At 38.0% G+C, this 19,255-nt stretch overlaps 3 protein-coding genes across 4 annotated transcripts in view; 1 reads left to right on the top strand and 2 right to left on the bottom strand.

The window, feature by feature from the left end:
• CFAP57 (cilia and flagella associated protein 57) overlaps positions 1 to 4,232 on the bottom strand; it is a 38,872-nt gene extending 34,640 nt beyond the window's left edge. For both annotated transcript variants that reach the window (XM_063297756.1, XM_063297757.1), the window contains exons 1-2: positions 4,058 to 4,232; positions 2,110 to 2,426 (exon numbers count right to left, since the gene is read on the bottom strand). In XM_063297756.1, the coding sequence (XP_063153826.1) occupies positions 2,110 to 2,426; positions 4,058 to 4,214 (474 nt within the window). In that variant the 5' untranslated portion in view covers positions 4,215 to 4,232. The remainder of the gene's footprint in view (positions 1 to 2,109; positions 2,427 to 4,057) is intronic.
• A 377-nt stretch (positions 4,233 to 4,609) lies between these two features.
• EBNA1BP2 (EBNA1 binding protein 2) lies at positions 4,610 to 13,557 on the top strand. The gene is made up of 10 exons (XM_063297753.1): positions 4,610 to 4,670; positions 5,539 to 5,657; positions 6,784 to 6,867; positions 7,521 to 7,687; positions 8,214 to 8,337; positions 10,048 to 10,137; positions 10,330 to 10,405; positions 11,593 to 11,686; positions 12,373 to 12,535; positions 12,650 to 13,557. The coding sequence occupies exons 2-10, from the start codon at positions 5,583 to 5,585 to the stop codon at positions 12,695 to 12,697; spliced, it is 921 nt and encodes a 306-aa protein (XP_063153823.1). The 5' UTR covers positions 4,610 to 4,670; positions 5,539 to 5,582; the 3' UTR covers positions 12,698 to 13,557.
• CFAP144 (cilia and flagella associated protein 144) lies at positions 13,225 to 19,091 on the bottom strand. The gene is made up of 4 exons (XM_063297755.1): positions 18,852 to 19,091; positions 18,191 to 18,250; positions 13,789 to 13,892; positions 13,225 to 13,502 (listed from the first exon to the last, which is right to left on the bottom strand). Exons 1-4 carry the CDS (start codon positions 18,985 to 18,987, stop codon positions 13,389 to 13,391), a joined length of 414 nt encoding a protein of 137 aa, XP_063153825.1. The 5' UTR covers positions 18,988 to 19,091; the 3' UTR covers positions 13,225 to 13,388.
• Positions 19,092 to 19,255: the final 164 nt, after the last annotated feature.

Genomic DNA, 19,255 nt, shown 5'->3' with positions numbered 1-19,255 from the left:
ACTGGTTGCGCAAAGGCTTCCTACTCAGTTGACCCGTGCTGGCTGATCATGACTTTATGTCATCACACTTTTCTTCTTTTTGTTCAGCATATTATACTTGTTTTTTTCCTTGGCCTAAGATCCTTTCCACACTCTTGGAAAGGATGTCTTTAAAATCTTTAGACATTATTGTTCTCCATTTAGTTAGAAATAGAACTATATATAAATGCTCTGGTTTAATATGTAAATGTAAATGCTCTGGTTTATTTTGAACTGGGATAAAGGTTGAAGAATGTTTATCTGGTTTGCTTTAAGGATTTGATTGATGTTATTTGCTTTTAAAGATTTGGATTTACTGTTTTGAACTGTCTTTGTTTTCTGGGTTTATTAAGATTAGGATTATTAAAACTGTTGTATTATCAAGTCATAATAGCAGACAACCTATGTGCTTTTTAATTTGATTCTTATTATAGTAGACAAATGTATAGAATAGTGGTAGGAAGGGAATAATTAAATATGTGCTATGTTTTGGAGGGGAAAAAGATGTTTTGGAGGTTTATATGAATTTTTTTTTCTTTATTTTAATATAAGGGGGAGGAGTAGCTGTATTTAGTGATTTTTATTATGTGCTAAAGTGGAATTATTTATAGAAATAATGTGGTGTTTTGGTTTAATATAGAGTAAGAGTTTGATTATGGAAATTTTTATATATCCTCACTGTTAAAAGTTGGAAGCCACATCTTTTGTAAATTTGAAAAAAAATTATCTTGTGTTTTCACACCTTTTTAGTTCTTTTTTATTTGTGTTTTTTTGTAGTTTTTATTCTTCTCTTGAAACTTAATAAAATTTATTATAAAAAAAAAAAGAAACAGAACTGTAGCAGTCATTCTATATATAATTTAATACAGTGCTACATCATTATTAACATTTTGCACTGCCCTCCTCAAGTTATAGGAGAGAGAAGTACAACTGTTGAAAAAATGAAGAAAAAAGATTACCCACCAATTAATTATTTTAATGAATGCATTAAAATATTTTGATTGATTATTTTAATAAAAATTACAGATTTAATTAAATATAACAGTAAGGATAATAAAAATAATCATCCATTTTCTCTGTGTCTAATAGTATCTTGTGGGAGATAAGGAGCCTAAACACATATTGATATACTTCCTTCCTTGCTATATTTACAGAGATATTTTATCCCCTTACTTACTTGTTAGTAGTAGCAGGGCTTGGTCTGGGGGTAAGAAGAACTGAGATGTTGACAATTTTTTTTAAAAATCACAAAAGATGAGAACATAAAAAAATGCTGGACTACAAAGATTTGGCAACATTATCATCACAGAATGAACAAACAATGTTAATTCAAGAAAAAAATAATAGACTGGTACATTGGGAATTTAGGACAAGTGGATATGATATGACATTTATCCTTCACAGCTAAATAATTTTGCACCCATAACCTCAAATAAAAGTCTCACTTTATTTGTAAGCAATCTTAGTCACAGTGTCATATCATGTAAGGGTTGGAAGAGATCTTAAAGATCATCTAGTTAAACTCTCAGCCATGTCTCCAAAACACAAGCAAGAATTTTAGGATTAGGACACTACAATACCATGTAGTAAGCAATACCATGTTTGGGCATGAGACCCAGTCTGGTGTAGCAGTTAAGGCATCAGGCTCAAAACTGGGAGATTGTGAGTTCTAGTCCCACCTTAGGCACAAAGTCTAAGTGACCTTGAGCCAGTCACTCTCTCTCAGCCCTAGGAACGAGGCAATGGCAAACCACTTCTGAAAAACCTTGCCAAGGAAACCACAGGGACTTTTCCAGGCAGTCTCCAAGAATTAGACATGATTAAATGGATTAAAATATATATATATTTGGGAATGGCAGCAGCAGAAGAACAAGCTGTCCTAATTGTTGTTAACCTGCAAACCATTAATGAAATTTCTATGATTATGGATGTATCAAGACAAATGTAGTATACGAACAGCACAACTGAAATTGCACACTGAAGCAATTATAATGAACATTTTTCATTGTACTCTCCAGAGTAATAACATAATCCTTCTACTTCTGACACTTACTTTAATTGTGCCCAAGATGTTACTTATCTTCAACTTACTTGATAAAGAGGATTATTCTGAACATCAACTTTAATAATTGCCATTGTTCTTTGTTTTTCCCACATCCAATAAGCAAGGTGTGATTCAGGAAGTCCCGTCTGTGCCACTAAATATTTGGAATCAGGAGAAAAAGCCAGGCTGATAAATTCCTGCACAGCAAAATCAAAGGTATTCAGAATCTTCCGCTTCTTGCATGGGACAGATGACAGTTCATAAACTGTGATAGCTGGTTTATCCTGAAGTATCTCTGAAATGGCCAGATAGCGTCGATTGGGACTTATTGCCAGTGCAAGCATCCCTTGGCTTTTTTCTGAGCCTATACAGTACCACACAAAAACACAAAATTCCTGTAAGCTTAACCTAGCAATGTTCAATTTTGATTAGGGACAAAATGGCACTAAATTACAGTGTTATGGTTGACCTCATAAATTTCACCTTATTTTCAAATCACCAAGTGATAATGCAATTAAGTAATTCATGAGAAATCCACAAAATGCCTAAATCCTAGCTCTGCACTATCATGGAGAGAGATAGGAGATTGTCTGACAGAATTCTTGATTTACTTGCTTATCATTGACTCATATTTAACTGTGATAATGAAAGTTACTGGCCTCACTGAGATTTAACTTTAGTGCCTTGCAACTACCGTAACTCAAGTGAGTTGAACTAGCTTAGCCTCACACAATTTCTCCTTTCTTTCTTGGCATGTTCACAAGGAAACTGGAATATATCACATAAGTGTTAAACTACTATAATCAATTTTATTATTATATACAGATCTGAAATTAATTTTACAGTAGTTTATTGAAATATGTTAATTTAAACCTAAGGTTTAAGAATAAACAATGATTCATATGTGACACTGAACAGAAGATAAGCAGAAGCAAAAGCATTCAATCCTGAGTACATTAAAGGAAAGCCAAAGCTTTCACGAGCTGTTTACATAATCATTAAAAAGTAAACTGGAAGTTCATATTGCTTATATTTTACTTAAACCTATATAGAATATTGTAAAAGACAAAGAGACTATTTTGTTCATCAGCACTGATGATCAAAGACTAGAGTAGTGGAAACAAGCTTTATATCTTATATCTGGAAAGAATGAATAATGTAAAATAGTTTTTTCCCCAAATATTCTTATCTGAATATGCTTCTTATGAGAGCCAGTATGATATATTGATAATTAGGATGTTGGAGTTGTTGTTGTTCAGTTGTTAAATTGTGTCCGACCCTTCGTGACCCCATGGACCATAGCACACCAGGCCTTCCTGTCCTCCACTGTCTCCCGGAGTTTATTCAAATTCATGTTCATTGCATCAGTGACGCTATCTAACCATCTCATCCTCTGCTGTCCCCTTCTCCTTTTGCCTTCAGTCTTTCCTAGCATCAGGGTCTTTTCCAGTGAGTCCTCTCTTCGCATTTGGTGGCCAAAGACCCCTTCTGGATCACTGCCTTGTTGTGGCAAAGGGGCTTGGGTAACTCAATGAAGCCATGAGCTATCCCGTGCAGGGTCACCCAAGATGGACAGGTCATGGCGGAGAGTTCTGACAAAACGTGGTCCACTGGAGAAGGAAATGGCAACCCACTCCAGTATCCTTGCCAAGAAAACCCCATGGACAGTATCAATAGGATGTCAGAGAACCAGGTTCTAGTCTATTCTCAGCCATGGTAGCTCACTCTCTCAGACCAACTAACTTTGGACTTAAAAGTGTATATAGTTTTAAAGTTTTCAACTTCAGTAGTTTATGAGCTTGCACATATTTAAATCCTGCAACTAAAGAAAGAACAACCAACACTATAGAAGAATCATTATCTCTCTGTAGGAGTATTATATTCAAGGGAAAATGTTTCAAGGGTGTAGAGGGGACCCACACTTTCCCCTTCTTTTCCTATATTGCATATTTGGAAATCAGAAAAGGGAGAGGGAAAAGGGGAACGCTAATTTACCTGGGATGAACTTCTGCCATTTCTGTTCTATGTGGTATTTCACACAGCTGTTTCCCGCGGGGTACACTATTATCTGTTCATCAAAGAAACAAATATTATTTGCTACTCGGGACTGGAACCCAAAGATGTGGAGAGCCTGAGCCACGATCACTGACATCGCGATTGAATTCAGAAAGCTGTAGTAGAAAGAGACACAAACGGCAGAGGATGATTAGGCGGAGCTGAGCGGCTCCCACGTCTCCCAGTTCCTTCCCTTCACAGCCAGCCTCACTGGGATGGGGCTCTTCAGCCCAACCCGGCTTCGACTACTCTCGGCGGTCTAGCTCCTTCTCTTCGCTGGTCTCCCCAACCCGTTTTCAAAAATTCCTACCAACTGCCCAGATTTTTCCCTCAGGACCGCAGTCTTGGTCTCAGCAATACGCGCTAAGGATTAAGGAGAAGAGCCACTACAGTACGAGAACAGAACGCGTTGCCTTGGAGACAGCGTCCCCGAGGCGAAAGCTAACAATTTGGCGGAGCGGAACCGGAAATACACAGAGAGCCAGGAAAACCGGAAGTCGCCTTCTACGATTCCTCGTGGTGTAGAAGGTGGATGGCTGAAGGAACTTTTAGGGTAGGTTTGATTAAACGGGGACAGGGTGATAATACTGAGTAGTACGCATTTAGACATTTAAAAAGAAATATCTAAAGCTCACAGACATAAAACCATAGATCACAGCTAATCTAAAAGTGGGACCGCACCGAATTACATCAGCAGATAGGGTTTCATAGCTTATAGAGTGGATTCTGAGGAATGGAAGGTAGAAGGAATTTCAGAACCGGTTTAATGCAAAATTAAGAATAATTGGGGAGGAGGGTAGTTAGACATTCAATAGGTCGTAGCTTATCAGGTTTTACATTTTGTTTATTTTAAAAGAAAAAAGATGGAAATTACAAATATTACATGGAATATCTTTGCAGAGTTATTTAAAACTCTGTAACTGTTCCATGGGGAGTGGGGGAAATCACTTTATCCTTATGTATCAGCTTGGATTAAAACAAATATAAAGCAGTGTCATGATAGTTTAATGCTTTAGTACTTTCAACACTTATTTTTAACTATTATTAAAATCAAGTTTTAGATTAGCTGAGATATCTATATGATAAAGCATAATCATAGTTAAAGAGTTTAGAATCCTTATTTTAAAAGAACCTAGATCTCAGAGGTGGCAGCCATGTACAGAATTGTATTTCAAAAAGACTTTCCAGGTTAAATTGAAACTGATATCAGTCTTGTTTTTCATATATAAAGTTACTTTAAACATTGATGTGTAACAGCTCCTAATTTAGTAGAGTTTAAGTATGGATGGGGAAAACTTCATGTATTAACATTGTATGTGCCCTGCTGAGGGAAGGATGAAGTTAGCAGTCCAATCCTGAATTTATTCCATGGTCTTGAATATGCAGTGTGTTGTCTGATTATTTTCTTTGTTTTGATGCAGTTTGTGGAAGGCAAAATCCAAACATCTCACAAAAACAGTCTGAGATGCCACCCATAGCTATGGAGCAAGACTTGTCATTATCCTCTGATTCTGAAGAATCTATTATAGCAGATCAAGAGGTATGTTTGGCACCTGGGAAATACCCTAAGATTCTAGTACTGTACAAACTACAGGAATGAAACAAAATATTTAAGCTGAATTTTAGATGACCTTGTGTGAATTGATAATCTTAAATGCATAGGCTGATACGGAGCAATGCTGCTTTAATTTGTCTAGGGCAATTATAAAAAGCTTCAGTGATTGCCCTTAAGATTTATAACTCTTTTAAATTACTTGTAACTGCATTGTAATCAGATATATGTACCTATTTAAATATCTAAAATAATGATATTTAATATTTATACAAGACATTTCAAATATTCAAAGTACTTTGACTATATTATCATAAAGATAGGGGTATCTGCAAGGGAGGCAATTGACAAAATGTGTGTAATGATGTTGTTATTATTATTATTTAAATTTATTAGCTGCCCAACTCCAAATACTTGTTTATTTGTATCAGACATTGGGATGCAAGTATATAAGGGTGATATTTGTATCATGATGTAACTATGCATGTGTTTTCATTTTTGCATCATCATGGCTTGCTTTACAGTATAAAGATAAAGATACCCTTGTGTGGAGCTTAATTCCTGATGACTACATAAAATCAGCCATGAACTGGTATCAAAGTGGTTTGCCATTGTCTTTTTGCAGGAATATACCTGCAGCCCTAGAACTCCTTGATGGTCTCCCAGTGATCTTACCCTTTTTAGGCTCTTAGGTCAGACAAGGTTGGCCAATTGTTGTCACCTGCTGAGGCTGTATTATCTTAGTAATGATTAAAAACACTCTGTAAGTACTGTTATCCCTAAAAGATAAGGGGCTGAGCCTGAAAGTACAGTGATATCTTTAAAGTTGCATACTAACTGGATTAGTTACAGTATTAGTTACTGTGCCACACTAATTTAGAGTTGCACAGTGTGGTAAGTGAACCAGAAGTGCTTATGCGGCATCAGGATAAATAGCTGTAGCTTGGAAATCACTGAACAGACTATTCTCCCTTGTGTGCTCATCTATGTTCTTTGATTGCCACATGCTCCCTTCTATTATCAGTGGGATTAGTTGGGTAACCTAAATTATTTGATATTTGTATACGTTAATTTTGTGAGGTGTTAACATAAATATTACCTTTTTCCAATATAGCTACAGGAAGCATTTGCTAAAGGTTCATTGAAACCAGGCCTAAATGTTGTATTGGAGGGACGACCAAAAACCTTTAATAATGTGGTAAGTGCTGTGGTATCAGTTGAACTTTTTTGTTGTTTTTGAAAAACTTAACATTTACCTGGCATAAAGTTTTTAAACATCAGCCTTTTAGTATACTGAATTGGAATTTTAAATTCAACACCAGGCACTCAAGGCTTTGGTCTATTTATCTGCCAGCTTGGTGGGTCCAACCTTTTAGATTAGGTGTCATTGATCAGTTACAGGCTTCAGTCCCTTGGATTTTGAAAAAAAATGTTTGCAGTGTTGGCAAGTAAAGCACATCTCCATTCATAAAGGTACAATGTTTTTGAGTTGACATATTATGAAAATACAATAATGTGATAAGTATGGAGCAGCTTTGGTTTATGCTGCCAATGTAAAATGTAAAACAAAGCCCTAACTTCTCCATGTAGATCATTGTTAGGAAGATCTTGAACCCAGAATACCTAACATTCATTTGGATAGAATGTTTAAATGTTGCACATATTGTCTGATGGACACGTGGCTGCAATCTGGCTTTTTGAGAGATTAGTGTGTTAGTGTAAAATCTAGTTGCTTGCTTTAAAATGAGTATCAGCTGCAACCATTCTGAATGGTAGTTTGGATAACATATTAATTGGCATGGACAAATATCTAAGCATTGATGTTATGTAGAATTAATGTGGTCTTCCTAGGATGGATTGAAACAGTGCTTGTCTGAATTCCAAAGAAACCTGGCCTGGGTCGAAAGGCTTGATGTTACCTCTCCCCTGGAAACAAATGTCACAAGTGCAGCTTCTAAGAGCACAGTTGAAAAGGATGCTATTGACCCTGAGGATGACTTTAAAAGAGAAATGAACTTGTAAGTCTTTGTATATGTGGCAGAGATTTTTCTTATGCTATGAGTCTCATACGCGGCCTTTGTTTCATTCTCATATACATTTGATGATGCTGTCTGAGTTCACGTGAAATGCTAAACCAGGTCTCATAGGACACTAATCCATAATGAATGGATTATTATATCACACAAAGAAACAAAAGACATCATAGCTTAATGTTGTGTGTTAACTGTTCCACTGCACTATGTATAAGCTATATATTGCTATGTTGTTAATATCAGTTCTTCTACTTCACACTGCACGTTTGTAGCAACTTATTGGCATATTGACATTATTTGTATAGCTGCAGTTGTTTTGACAATACATATAAAAAGGCTTACCTTTTGAGTGTCCTCATGGCAGTAATGATTTCAGGTTGAAAGGGCAGCTGGACTAGATGTTTTTTATTTTGTTGAAGTTATGTTTAATGGCAAATGACAAATCCTGAAATTTTTGGAATATTTAGCCACCAACTAGAAGTAGTAATAATGTTGATTCTGGTTTCCCCAGTTATCATCAAGCCCAAGCCTCTGTTCTGGAAGTATTACCTCGGTTACATAAGCTTAAAATCCCTACAAGACGGCCTGATGATTATTTTGCAGAGATGGCAAAATCTGATCAGCAGATGCAAAAAGTAAGGTTTATGGGTCTTCAATTTCACACCTCTGCTAGCTGTCTATTATTAATGAATGTTCATCTGTTGGATAGAAACTTGTTTCACATCTGCTCTAGAATTTTAATGATACTGGTTTCAAATGCAGAGGAAAGTAGAAATGCGAAATAATTCATGTGGTATGTTTATTTAATATTATTTAAGTAATTGACAAGCATGAGTAACATTAAGCCTCTTAATCTTCATATTACTGATAATCAAAACTATATAGCATAACTTACGCAGTTACAAGTCCTGAAACATAGAAGGGCATTGCAGCAATGCTCTTCCTTCACTCATTCGTGATAGAAGATACAGGACCAACATTTAATTAGACCCCACAAACTTGACATTTATACGCCTGTACCGTTTAGTTATTTTTGTTATGGCTGCTTATTCTTTTAGCATATAATATTAATAAGAATTTACTATTGGATTTGTATTCTAAATTCCTTTTTAGAACATACAGAATAATTTACTACATTTTATTATTTCTATGGCAGCATACAATATATAGTTACCGTATTAATCTTATGCTGAATCCACCTTTAACATCAATATTAAAATTAATTGTGTAGTTATTGGTCTGTTATTGATTCCATCATTTTTAATCTTCTACTTATCTTTCCATTGTATGTAAACACAAATTAGTTTCATATGGAAAGGCTGTAGAAGTTTACCATTTAGTGTTATTTATGCCAGCAAATTACCAAAATAAAATAAGTGAACATGAACTGGAAAAAAATGGGAAATAGAGATCTGCAAAGTTATTTTCAGTTTTTACAATATCTCAGATTTTAATATAACTGGCAGACATAATGTTTAATTACGTTTGTGTTCATGCTTTTGTTGTTTTTATCACTTTTACCTGGCCTACCTGGAGTCTCAGAAACTTGGAGGACTATACATTTTAATAAATAAATGAAACCTCTCTCTTTTCTTCATCTCCTCCTTACAGTTCAGGCTGATTTTTTCCCATGGAGAGTTATGCCTCCCACCCCCAGCATTCAGAAACATCCATGCTGAACATCTTGGCTAGCCCTTCTGGCAAGAAAGGCTACAGTGTTTTTTAGGGGACGTTTATACCAAAAAAAGTGACTCAGTGCTATAGTGCCCTTTACTGATAAAGAAAAAGGGGGCAGCTCTTATTTTGCTGTTACAAAAAAATTAAAAATAATAAAATAAAAAGATTAAAAGATTAAATAAAAAACCCCGATACAGAAAAAAATAGAAGCAATGTTTTCCCCACCCCTTCATTTTGGGACCTGGTTCTATCCACTTTTGGAATGTGGTCTTTGATGTGCACTGCAAAGTCCAGTGCAGTCTTCAAGTTGGTGAAAGTTGCATAGCCCCCATCTAAAGCTACAATGCATTTTGGACATTGAATATGTATTTGTGTGCCTAAAATAGCTTTTTGCTTTGACTATTATGTATTATGGTTGGATGTGGATTCTGACATTACTATCTTGCCTAATGTGAAATTGCTGGCAAAATAGCACCTTTTGTCTACCTGTTAAAAAGCTTGAATAGTCCTAAAGATGTACACTGAGGATAAACCTTAATAATTAGGAACATAACATCTTTGATGTGTTTTAGAATTTTTTAAAACCTGAAAAAGCCATTGTCATGTACAAACAGTAGGAGCATGCTTCCATCTGTTAAAAAACGAAAAACCATATTCTTCTGCATTAGATTCGTGAAAAGCTGAAGAGCAAAAAAGAAGCAATGGAAAAGTCTGAAAGAGCCAAACAACTCCGTGCCCTAAGAAAATACGGCAAACAGGTAAGGACAAAAACCCCTTCAATTCATCAACTGCCTCAACTGTTTTGCTTGGAAGGTTTTCAGCCAGTTGACAGAGGATTCCCCACAGGCTGCATGAGAAAAATATGTATCTGCATATCCATAAAAGTGGAAGATTTGGAAAAGTTTGGGTGCAGGGGAGAGCAAGGCTCATGTCTGATATCTTGTTGATAGGTTCAAACTGACGTGTTGCAGAAAAGACAGAAAGAGAAATCCACAATGTTGAATGCAGTCAAGAAATATCAGAAGGGTGAGTCACTTCCTCCCCACCTCCCATTCCTCCATTTTATCAAAGGAGTAAGAAGCTGTGATAACAAGAACACATGTGAATCTCAGCCTCTGCTGCCTAATAAAGGCATGTTTTGAATAGTCCCAGTAGATAGTCTGCTATGGCTGGAACATAGGAGCAACAGTACTGTTGGTAGTATGTGTCTTTCTGCAGCAGTTCCATATCTACAGCTGGACAGGACAGGACCTGTGTTTGCTGATAAGAGGTCAGCCATTAAGTGTCAGCTACGAAGTGGTCTTTTGCTGGTGTTCATAGTTTTTCTTTGCCTTCCGATTTTTCTGCAAATGTTCCTCTTTCGCCCAGTTTTCTCCATTCTATTGATTCATTACAAAAGGAATGAATATACCCACTGACAGATTTCAGTGGCTCTATCTGCAAGGATCTGTGATACTTCAGTTGTTTAATATCTGCATTAATCAACTGACCTTTTCACATAAAGGTAAAGGTAAAGGTTTCCCTTGACGTAAAGTCCAGTCGTGTCCGACTCTAGGGGGCGGTGCTCATCCGTTTCTAAGCCTTGGAGCCGGCGTTGTCATAGACACTTCCGGGTCATGTGGCCAGCATGACTCACGGAACGCCGTTACCTTCCCACCGAAGCGGTACCAATTAATCTACTCACATTTGCATGTTTTCGAACTGCTTGGTGTGCAGGAGCTGGGACGAGCAACGGGAGCTCACCCCGCCGCGCGGTTTCGAACCGCCGACCTTGCTTAAATAAAGAAAATTTGGGGACAGAAGAGTGGCTATTTTGTGAATAATCAGTTTATGAACTGAAAACAAATTACAAGATTCAGAGGTGCTCTCTTCAAAGTACCGTCTATTACGTGTTTTCTGGTTGATGGATTTTGGGAATCTAGTAAAATCACAATAGATCCAACAAGCCTGATGTCACATCATTTGATAGGCAGTGATTTAATGTATCTTTGGAGTTTCTAAAAATAAAAGTTAGTTTCTTTATTTTAAGATACTCGTAGAATGACTTTCTGAACTGGTCCATTATGTGTAAAATATTACAGTATTACTCCCAGAGTCCTTGCGGAAGTGGGCAGTGGAAAAAATATGAGATAAATAAATAAATAAATTTTGGGATCCAAGGTTAAGACTGTCAGAAGGTTGCAGCCTCACACATATTCCTTCTTTCATGTAAGGTCTCTTGGATAAGCTGGAATTTCTGGAAGGTGAAAAATCATCAGTGCCTCAGAGGAAGAAGGAAGGAACAGAGAGTCAGCCAATAAAGAAAGGGTAAGATTAAGGTTCAACTTTGTCCTGAGTTTGAATCCTTTGCATAAATCTAAAGCTTGCACATCCATCCAAGATCAAAAGTTGATCCACTAAGAGACATTATTTCTGTTGCACAGTTTCCTTATTTGGAGGACTGTCACAGTAAATGCATGCACTCTATCTTTTTCAAGATTTTTTAAAGGTGTCTAGTATATATACACTTGAAAAAAAAATAAGGACTGTGTCTTCAGAAGCCTTAGTTACTGATGGAACAAAGGAGTGAGTATCATGTATAAGATCAGCTGAAAGCAAGAATATCGTAAGTTTGAACATTTAAGGCTTGCATTCCCAGAGTACAAGAATTATCTTATAAAGTAGAACTGATCTATAGTCTTAACCTTGACTCTATTTGTACATGTGGAATAAACCCAGAAAATTTAAATCAGATGCTGACATCTAGTATTTACAAAATTATCTTGAATACAGATTGACTAGTCTTTTTACCATTATGAGTATGGGTAAGTGGGAAGCATTTTGCTGGAGTAAGAGAGGAGTGTTTTATAAAATGGAGCCTGGCAGAAATTAGAATATTTGACTGTTTTGGAGAAACAGAACATATATGGGCCAAGGTGCAAACTACCTGTAAAATTTCTGAGTTTGTGGGAATAAATACCTAGTTGTGACCGACACATTGTCTTTTCTTTCAGACCAAGTGCAAAAAGACGCTACAAGAATCAAAAGTTTGGCTTTGGTGGTAGGAAGAAAGGGTCAAAATGGAACACCAAGGAAAGCTATAATGATGTGTCCAGCTTCCGTGCTAGCAAAGCCCACAACAGGGGAACTGGGAAAGCAGGAAAAAAGGGTGCCAAAGTAAGTTCCAATTTGGTTATTACATGCTACAATTGGACTACTAGAGAAGCATTTATAACTAAGCTGGTAACACTGGTGAATTCCATATTTTATTTCCTCTCTCCCTTTTTTCAGAAGAGGCCTGGCAAAAAGATGAGGCAGAAAATTAAGAGCCGTTCCTGATAAGGACTGGAAATGGATGACATTTTGAGCCCAGCTTCTTCCACAATATTGGCATACAGCCATGAACTGATATTGGATTTGAACCTGCCTAGCCAGTGGTGTGCTGTGGAATGCAGATGCTTCTGTCTGATCCTGAGCACAATACTATCATACACAAATAGCAAACAGATGCTTTTGGTTGCCTTTCTTTCAGACTGATTTGATAATTCTTAAATTAAAAAGTGTTGACAGTTTGATCATTTCATCCTTCCTCTTTAGGTTTGGAACGATGCATTCTGGGATATTTGGGGAGGATACCAGAGTCCTTCAGCTCTTTGCCTATCATGCAAAAGCAGTGTTGTGCCTGTATTTTGGCCACTTCATTACTTCCTTCACATAATGGTACCTGATTTCTCTCTTAAGCATCATGAATTGCTGCATTAACTACTTACAAGTACTCAGAGAGTTGCTGTAGTTATGGATGACAAATTCATTGCCTACGTATCTATCATAAAAACGATAGACATATAAACACACATACAGGCAAGTAATTTGGGAACAAGTTTATTGCAAGTACTAAATGTTCAAACAGCAAGACAGCTTCCTTGCTTAAAATAGCTAACTACAATGACAAGATGGTAATCTAGCAGGCCAGAAATCCTAAATGAGGTTTAATGTCTTGACAACAAATTCCCTTGAAGTTACTATGCCCTTATTTGCTACTTTTTGTCATCTCCTTCAGGCGCCACATAGCTTCCATGTACTTGGTGATTTCAGTGTTCCGATTTGGGAATGACAGCCTAGTATCGTTCCGGTTGATACTTGTCTGTAAAAGATAATATAATTATAATATATTTGGAATAAAAAGGAGGAACAAGGTGTTGGATGCTTCAATATAACACTATCTCTATCCTTATCTGTTGAGATCTGGCTTTTGATAGCCCACTAGATGCTACCTATACACTTTCAAGGTTTTCCCCACCCCTCTAATGCTCCAATATGGTATCATCTTCCTGTGAAGGCTCATCTTAAGGATGTCAGTACTTTACAATTTGTGTGGCACTCATCCCACAACATTTAGCTTCCTACAAGTTCCCTGAAATTGTACTCACCAAAGGTGTGGAAAACCAGCCAATTTCCTGACTTTCAGTTTGTGGTTCTGTGTATTTCTTGGTTGGTTCAAGAGCAGCATAATGAATAAGCTTTAGGAATTTAGCTGTTGGGTAAAAGCATTGACAGTAATTACTATGTAGTTTAAATTAGGTGGGTGTGAAATAGTAAATGTGTGGAACTAGATTACTTAGAGTTATGTAAATAATGTGTTCTATTAAACATTTAATGATATTTTGCATAACTTTTACAGGTCTGTATCCAGCATTAGGTATTATTTTACTTTAGAATGTACATGCTGCTATTCAAGAAATACTGTCACAAGATGACTGACATAAAACAGAACACCAGAGCAAATGCACAAAATATTAGTTTATTAAGTAATGGTTGTTTTTGGAGAAAGGTTAGGCCGCTATCATACCGTATTTGCATCTTGCATGTTTAAAGAAGCAAAACTGCAAGGAATATGTATTCCTTCTTTGTGTGCTGAACTGCTGGAAACAATGCCTAAATGAGAAACAATGCATTTAACCTTTCCCCTGTATTTAATGGCAAGATCATAGATAATTTCTGCCTAGTAACATGCTCATATTTTTGTATCATGAGTTCTCATTCTAATCTAGATTTTGCCCTTCTGAAAGTGGTCTTTGCTTGGCATGTAGTTCTCTTGCAGTTCCAATAAATCTTGTATCCTGCTACTAGTTTTAGGCAATACTTTGCATAATTTATGGAAATACAGAAGCCAATACAAAATGTAATTGCAGAAGACAACTTTAAAAAAAAAATGGGAGAGAGAAAGTCCTGATTCTGAATTAAATGTTAAAAGGAAGGGGAGAAGGGTGCAAGCCATCACTGTAGTATTAAGTTGAAATACTAATAGTTTGCTTTTGTTGGTAGTGCAAAACTGGAAAGGCAGTGATAGCTAGTTCTGGCATACTTAAATTTATTTGTGTTTTTATGTTTATTACTGTGTTATTTACTACTGGTTCTCCAAACTACAAGGGAGAGTGCATTATGCATGATAGTGCAGACAACTATTGTCTACTGTGAAAAGCCATTATTTCACAATTTAGCTTGTCGAAGTTGGTCAATTATCACTGATTTGAAGCCTTAAAAGATAGGCCAATTAACAAAAACAATTCTATTAAAGTTGAATCTTCTTGACTAGAATTCAAATTACAGAAAGGTCATACACTATGGCCTACTTCTTTAGTCTTGGACTATATACTGTATAACGCTCATCATCATCAGCCAGCAAACTCAGGAGGAAGGCATTTCAATGTACCCAGCATCATTTCAGTGTTCCTGAATTCTTAGCAGGGCAGAGAATAGAAAAGACAAAGACATATGCAATTAACAACTAAACACTGATTTAATAAAATGCTAAGTAAATGAATATGTGTACCTTGGTAGAATGTTTCCCAAGGACGCTTTTGCCTACTTTATTGTATGGAAATAAGAATTGGGTATATCAGGAGAAACAAAAATGACTTGAATACAGTGAGAATAGGGTATGGCAGCCTTTCTCAACCTTTTGACCTCGGAGGAACCCTTGAAATATTTTTCAGGCCTCGGGGAACCCCTGCACATTCAGGCTCAAATATAGGCCAGACATTAGAAAATGATCATATATGTTTGATATGTAGGCCTGTATATATGCATTAACAGTGGTCTTAAACTAAAAGAATGAAACTTACCTCTTTAATGTGAAGTTGCCCAAATTTGAAATAATGTTTTAAATTATGATCTCCCAGGGAACCCCTAGTGCCCTCTTGCAGAACCCTAGGGTTCCATGGAACCCTGGTTGAGAAACCCTGGGTTATGGTAAAGCAAGGAAAGGGTCAAGAATGAATGGGCACTGAATTAATGTGGATTGTATATAAAAATGACTGGTAAAAATACATTGAGGTGGTTTGGTCCTATCAAATGAATAAAGATCAAACAGCAAAACCTACACGAAGGAAGAGTGAGTCAAGAGGAAGGGAAGGCTGAAAAAAATATGACTAGAGATGATGAAATCCTCAAAGGGTGATAAGGAGTTTAATGGGCAGTTAGGGCCGTGGTGGGAAAAAGATGGCTTGCAAGGATAGAAAGGTTATGGAATGGTTTGGTGTAAAGTCGATTTAGTTACATTTCCTTTTTTCCCCCTCTTAACCTCATGTCCTAATTTCTTTGCTGTGTTTCACATAATGTTGCTCAACCCATAAGGGAATAGTATGGTGAGTGTGTGTGAATAAAATGGCTGAAGCCAAATTTATTATTATTATTATTATTATTATTATTATTATTAATAATCAAATTTATCACCGCCCATCTCCCAAAAGGGACTCTGGGCAGTTTACAATAAAAGATAAAAATATAAAACTATAAAACTCTATAATACAGATACAATAAATATAATAAAAACCTCGATGGTTAAAAGTTCTTTATGATTTGCAGGCAGAACTGGGTCCTTCTAAGAAACTAGCCATCCCCAGAAATGACTACTCTCCCTCCCGCCCCAGGCATAATTACAGAACCAGGTCTTTAGCTGTTTCCTAAAGTCCAGGAGGGAGGGAGCTAATCTCACTTCCGGGGGAAGGATATTCCAAAGGGCAGGTGCTATTGCAGAGAAGGCCTGCCTCCTGGACCCCGCCAGATGGAATTCTCTTGCAGACGGGGTCCATAGCATGCCCTCTCTACACGACTGGGTGGGACGGGCTGATGTAATGGGGAGGAGATGGCCCCTTGGGTAACTTGGACCTGTGCCATGCAGGGCTTTAAAGATGATAACCAACACCTTGAATTGAACCCAGAAGCATACTGGCAACCAATGCAGCTCGCGGAGCAAAGGAGTGACATGTGCTGATCTTGGGAAACCCAAGATCGCCTGCGCAGCTGCATTTTGCACCAGCTGTAGCTTCCGGATACTCTTCAAGGGTAGCCCAATGTAAAGCACATTGCAGTAGTCTATATGGGAGATAACCAGGGCATGAGTGACCGAAGGGACTCTCGCTCCAGGAAGGGGCGTAACTGGCGCACAACACGAAGTTGCACAAAGGCCCTCCTAGCCACGGCTGCCACCTGCTCTCCGAGCAGGAGCTGTGAGTCCAGGAGGACCCCCAAGTTACGGACCGGGTCTGTCTGGGGCAGTGCAACCCCATCCAGAATTAAAGATGACAATTTCCCAGAAATCGAGGAGCCATTAATCCACAGCCACTCCGTCTTCCCCAGGTTCAGCCGCAACCTGTTGTCCCCCATCCAGGCCCCCACAGCCCGCAGGCACTCAGAAAGGGTGGCCACAGCATCACTTACTTCACCCGGGATGGAGATGTATAATTGGGTATCATCTGCATATTGATGATACTTCACCCCGTAGTGATGGATGATCTCGCCCAGTGGTTTCATGTAGACGTTAAAAAGGAGCAGAGAGAGTACCGAACCCTGTGGCACCCCACAAAGGAGGGGCCGCGGGCTGGATCTCTCGCTCCCTATCAACACCAACTATATTTGCAGCTTATTTTGTGACTTTTCCAGAGCTTTCTGCAGAATTTAAATTAATTGATATGCTTCAGTCAGCCACGCTGGCTAATAATGATGAGAGCTGTACATAGTCCAAGACTAGAAGGTAGCAGATTAGGGGTGGCTGTCTTAAATCAACCGGCATACATGGATGGAAATTGATCTAACAAGAGAATTCCCTTTTTAAAAAATTCTTCCTTTCTAAGATTGGCTGTCTAACACCTTCTACTGCAACTTGTACAGAATTGGGCTTACAAAAGGAACATTTTTAAATACTTCCTGGCTGTTATACTTTGCTCTCTGAATCATGTTGCAGGATATTTCCTGAGGAGTTCTTACTACTATCTACTCACTTAAACATTTAATAAATGTTTAAAGGCCAAAGAGGCTACAAATTGCTCCATGTGTACTGCTGGGTAAGAACTTTGAAAAAAGGCAACATATTTAACATTAAACATATTTTTGAAAAGGCAACAAAAGAAGCCCTGATTACTTGCAGGATCGCCCGTCTCCCATAGCATCTGCCTAGCCAGTTCCATCTGGCAGGGCTGGTGTGCTAAACAATGTCATCTGTTGGGATTCTGGAAGCGTGTCTTCTCTGTAGCAGGGCTTGCCCTCTGGAATGAGATCCCCTGAGATTCCACTCTGCTGCTGTTTAGAGGAGCCATGAAGACCTGATTCTTCACCCAAATCTTTGGTGAGGGAGAGTGAGACCCCTCACTTCATCGCGCTTGCCATCTTTTATCTTTATCTTTAATGTTTTTATTGATTTTATTGCAATTTCTTTGTTTGATTGTTGTGGGCCACCCAGAGTCATTGAGAGTTGGGTAGCATAGAAGTTTAATAATAAAATATCAGTTGCATCCACAACAAGCTGCAATTTAAAAAGTAACAGTGTCTTACCATCTGCAGGTTCCTCTATGTTATCATGCCAAGATGCAGGTTTCCCAGTTATGCTGTGAACTGGGGGCAAAAGCAAGATTCGGAAATTAGCTCTTACTGGAATGCAGACTGAAGCAGTTTTAAACTTTGCTTTTGACTAAGAAAATTAGGAAGTTAATATTTTCTCCTCACCTTGATTTCTCAGGGAACATTTCAGGTAACAGTTTAAAATGAAGACTTTTGCAGAACCAAAAAGAGGTATTGTGTGTAATTAGGGCACTCCAAAATTTGTGCCAATTTGGGCACTCCAAAATCTGTGCATTGTTTAAGGAGGAAAGATTAGCACCCGGTGGTGCAAAAGTCAACTAAGGTAGGATTTCTCAGTTATGCATCTGTCACTTACTAAATCTCATAACAAAAGCAATAGCTTTGCGTGGTAAGTTATAAATGTGATGTTTGTTTTTAATTACCTTTTTTGTCTGAACCTACATCCAACTTGATCTGTATAGAGAACTGTTGATTTGGGCCAGCTCCCTCCCTCTCCTTCTTACCGTACACTTCCGTCCCACTCCCTTCAGATATCAGTACGGCCTACCTCAAGCTTTGATTACATTCAGTGGCAAGGATACGTAAAAAACCCGGGGCAATCTTTCACAAAACCGCCTTCTCCCTGCCCATATACCTTTCATGAGCGGGTTTGGTGCATACTCCGTATGCAGGCGCTGGCATCGCAGCTCCTTCCGGATCGTCTCAGAGAAGATCTTGTTCTGACTTACTGGGTCCAATGGTTCTTTCACGCCCCCCTTACCCGCTGCCATGCGGCGTTACTTAGAGCGCGTTTCCAATCGCTCCAGAACCTCTGCAAACGCTCTGCATGGGCAAAGCGTATCCAGGAGCAGAGACCGCCCCTTCCCATCTCCCAGCTACTGAATAGAACGTCGCTAGGCGGGGTTATGCCGGGTACTCTGACCCCGCCTCTCCTCTTTTCATTGGCTGAAAAATTAAAGCTTCCAAAGCGCTGATTGGTTGCTGCGACCGGTAGAAAACATTTGAATCCTCATGTGGCCGAAACAGAACTGCGGCAGA

This window comes from Candoia aspera, chromosome 3 (assembly GCF_035149785.1).
Source record: "Candoia aspera isolate rCanAsp1 chromosome 3, rCanAsp1.hap2, whole genome shotgun sequence".
NCBI classification, from domain to species: domain Eukaryota; kingdom Metazoa; phylum Chordata; class Lepidosauria; order Squamata; family Boidae; genus Candoia; species Candoia aspera.
Note: the sequence above shows the minus strand (reverse complement) of the source record. Positions and strands in the feature narration are given on the sequence as shown.

What these genes read in the sequence shown, in the direction of transcription:
- EBNA1BP2 (XM_063297753.1), top strand. Translation starts at nt 5,583, where the DNA reads ATGCCACCCATAGCTATGGAGCAAGACTTGTCATTATCCTCTGATTCT. An exon ending in CAAAAACCTTTAATAATGTG is followed by an intron (nt 6,868 to 7,520) that starts GTAAGTGCTGTG and finishes TGGTCTTCCTAG; the next exon opens with GATGGATTGAAACAGTGCTT. An exon ending in AGTCAGCCAATAAAGAAAGG is followed by an intron (nt 11,687 to 12,372) that starts GTAAGATTAAGG and finishes CTTTTCTTTCAG; the next exon opens with ACCAAGTGCAAAAAGACGCT.
- CFAP144 (XM_063297755.1), bottom strand. Translation starts at nt 18,987, where the DNA reads ATGGCAGCGGGTAAGGGGGGCGTGAAAGAACCATTGGACCCAGTAAGT. An exon ending in ACCAAACCCGCTCATGAAAG is followed by an intron (nt 18,251 to 18,851) that starts GTATATGGGCAG and finishes TTTTGCCCCCAG; the next exon opens with TTCACAGCATAACTGGGAAA. An exon ending in CATAGAGGAACCTGCAGATG is followed by an intron (nt 13,893 to 18,190) that starts GTAAGACACTGT and finishes TTTACCCAACAG; the next exon opens with CTAAATTCCTAAAGCTTATT.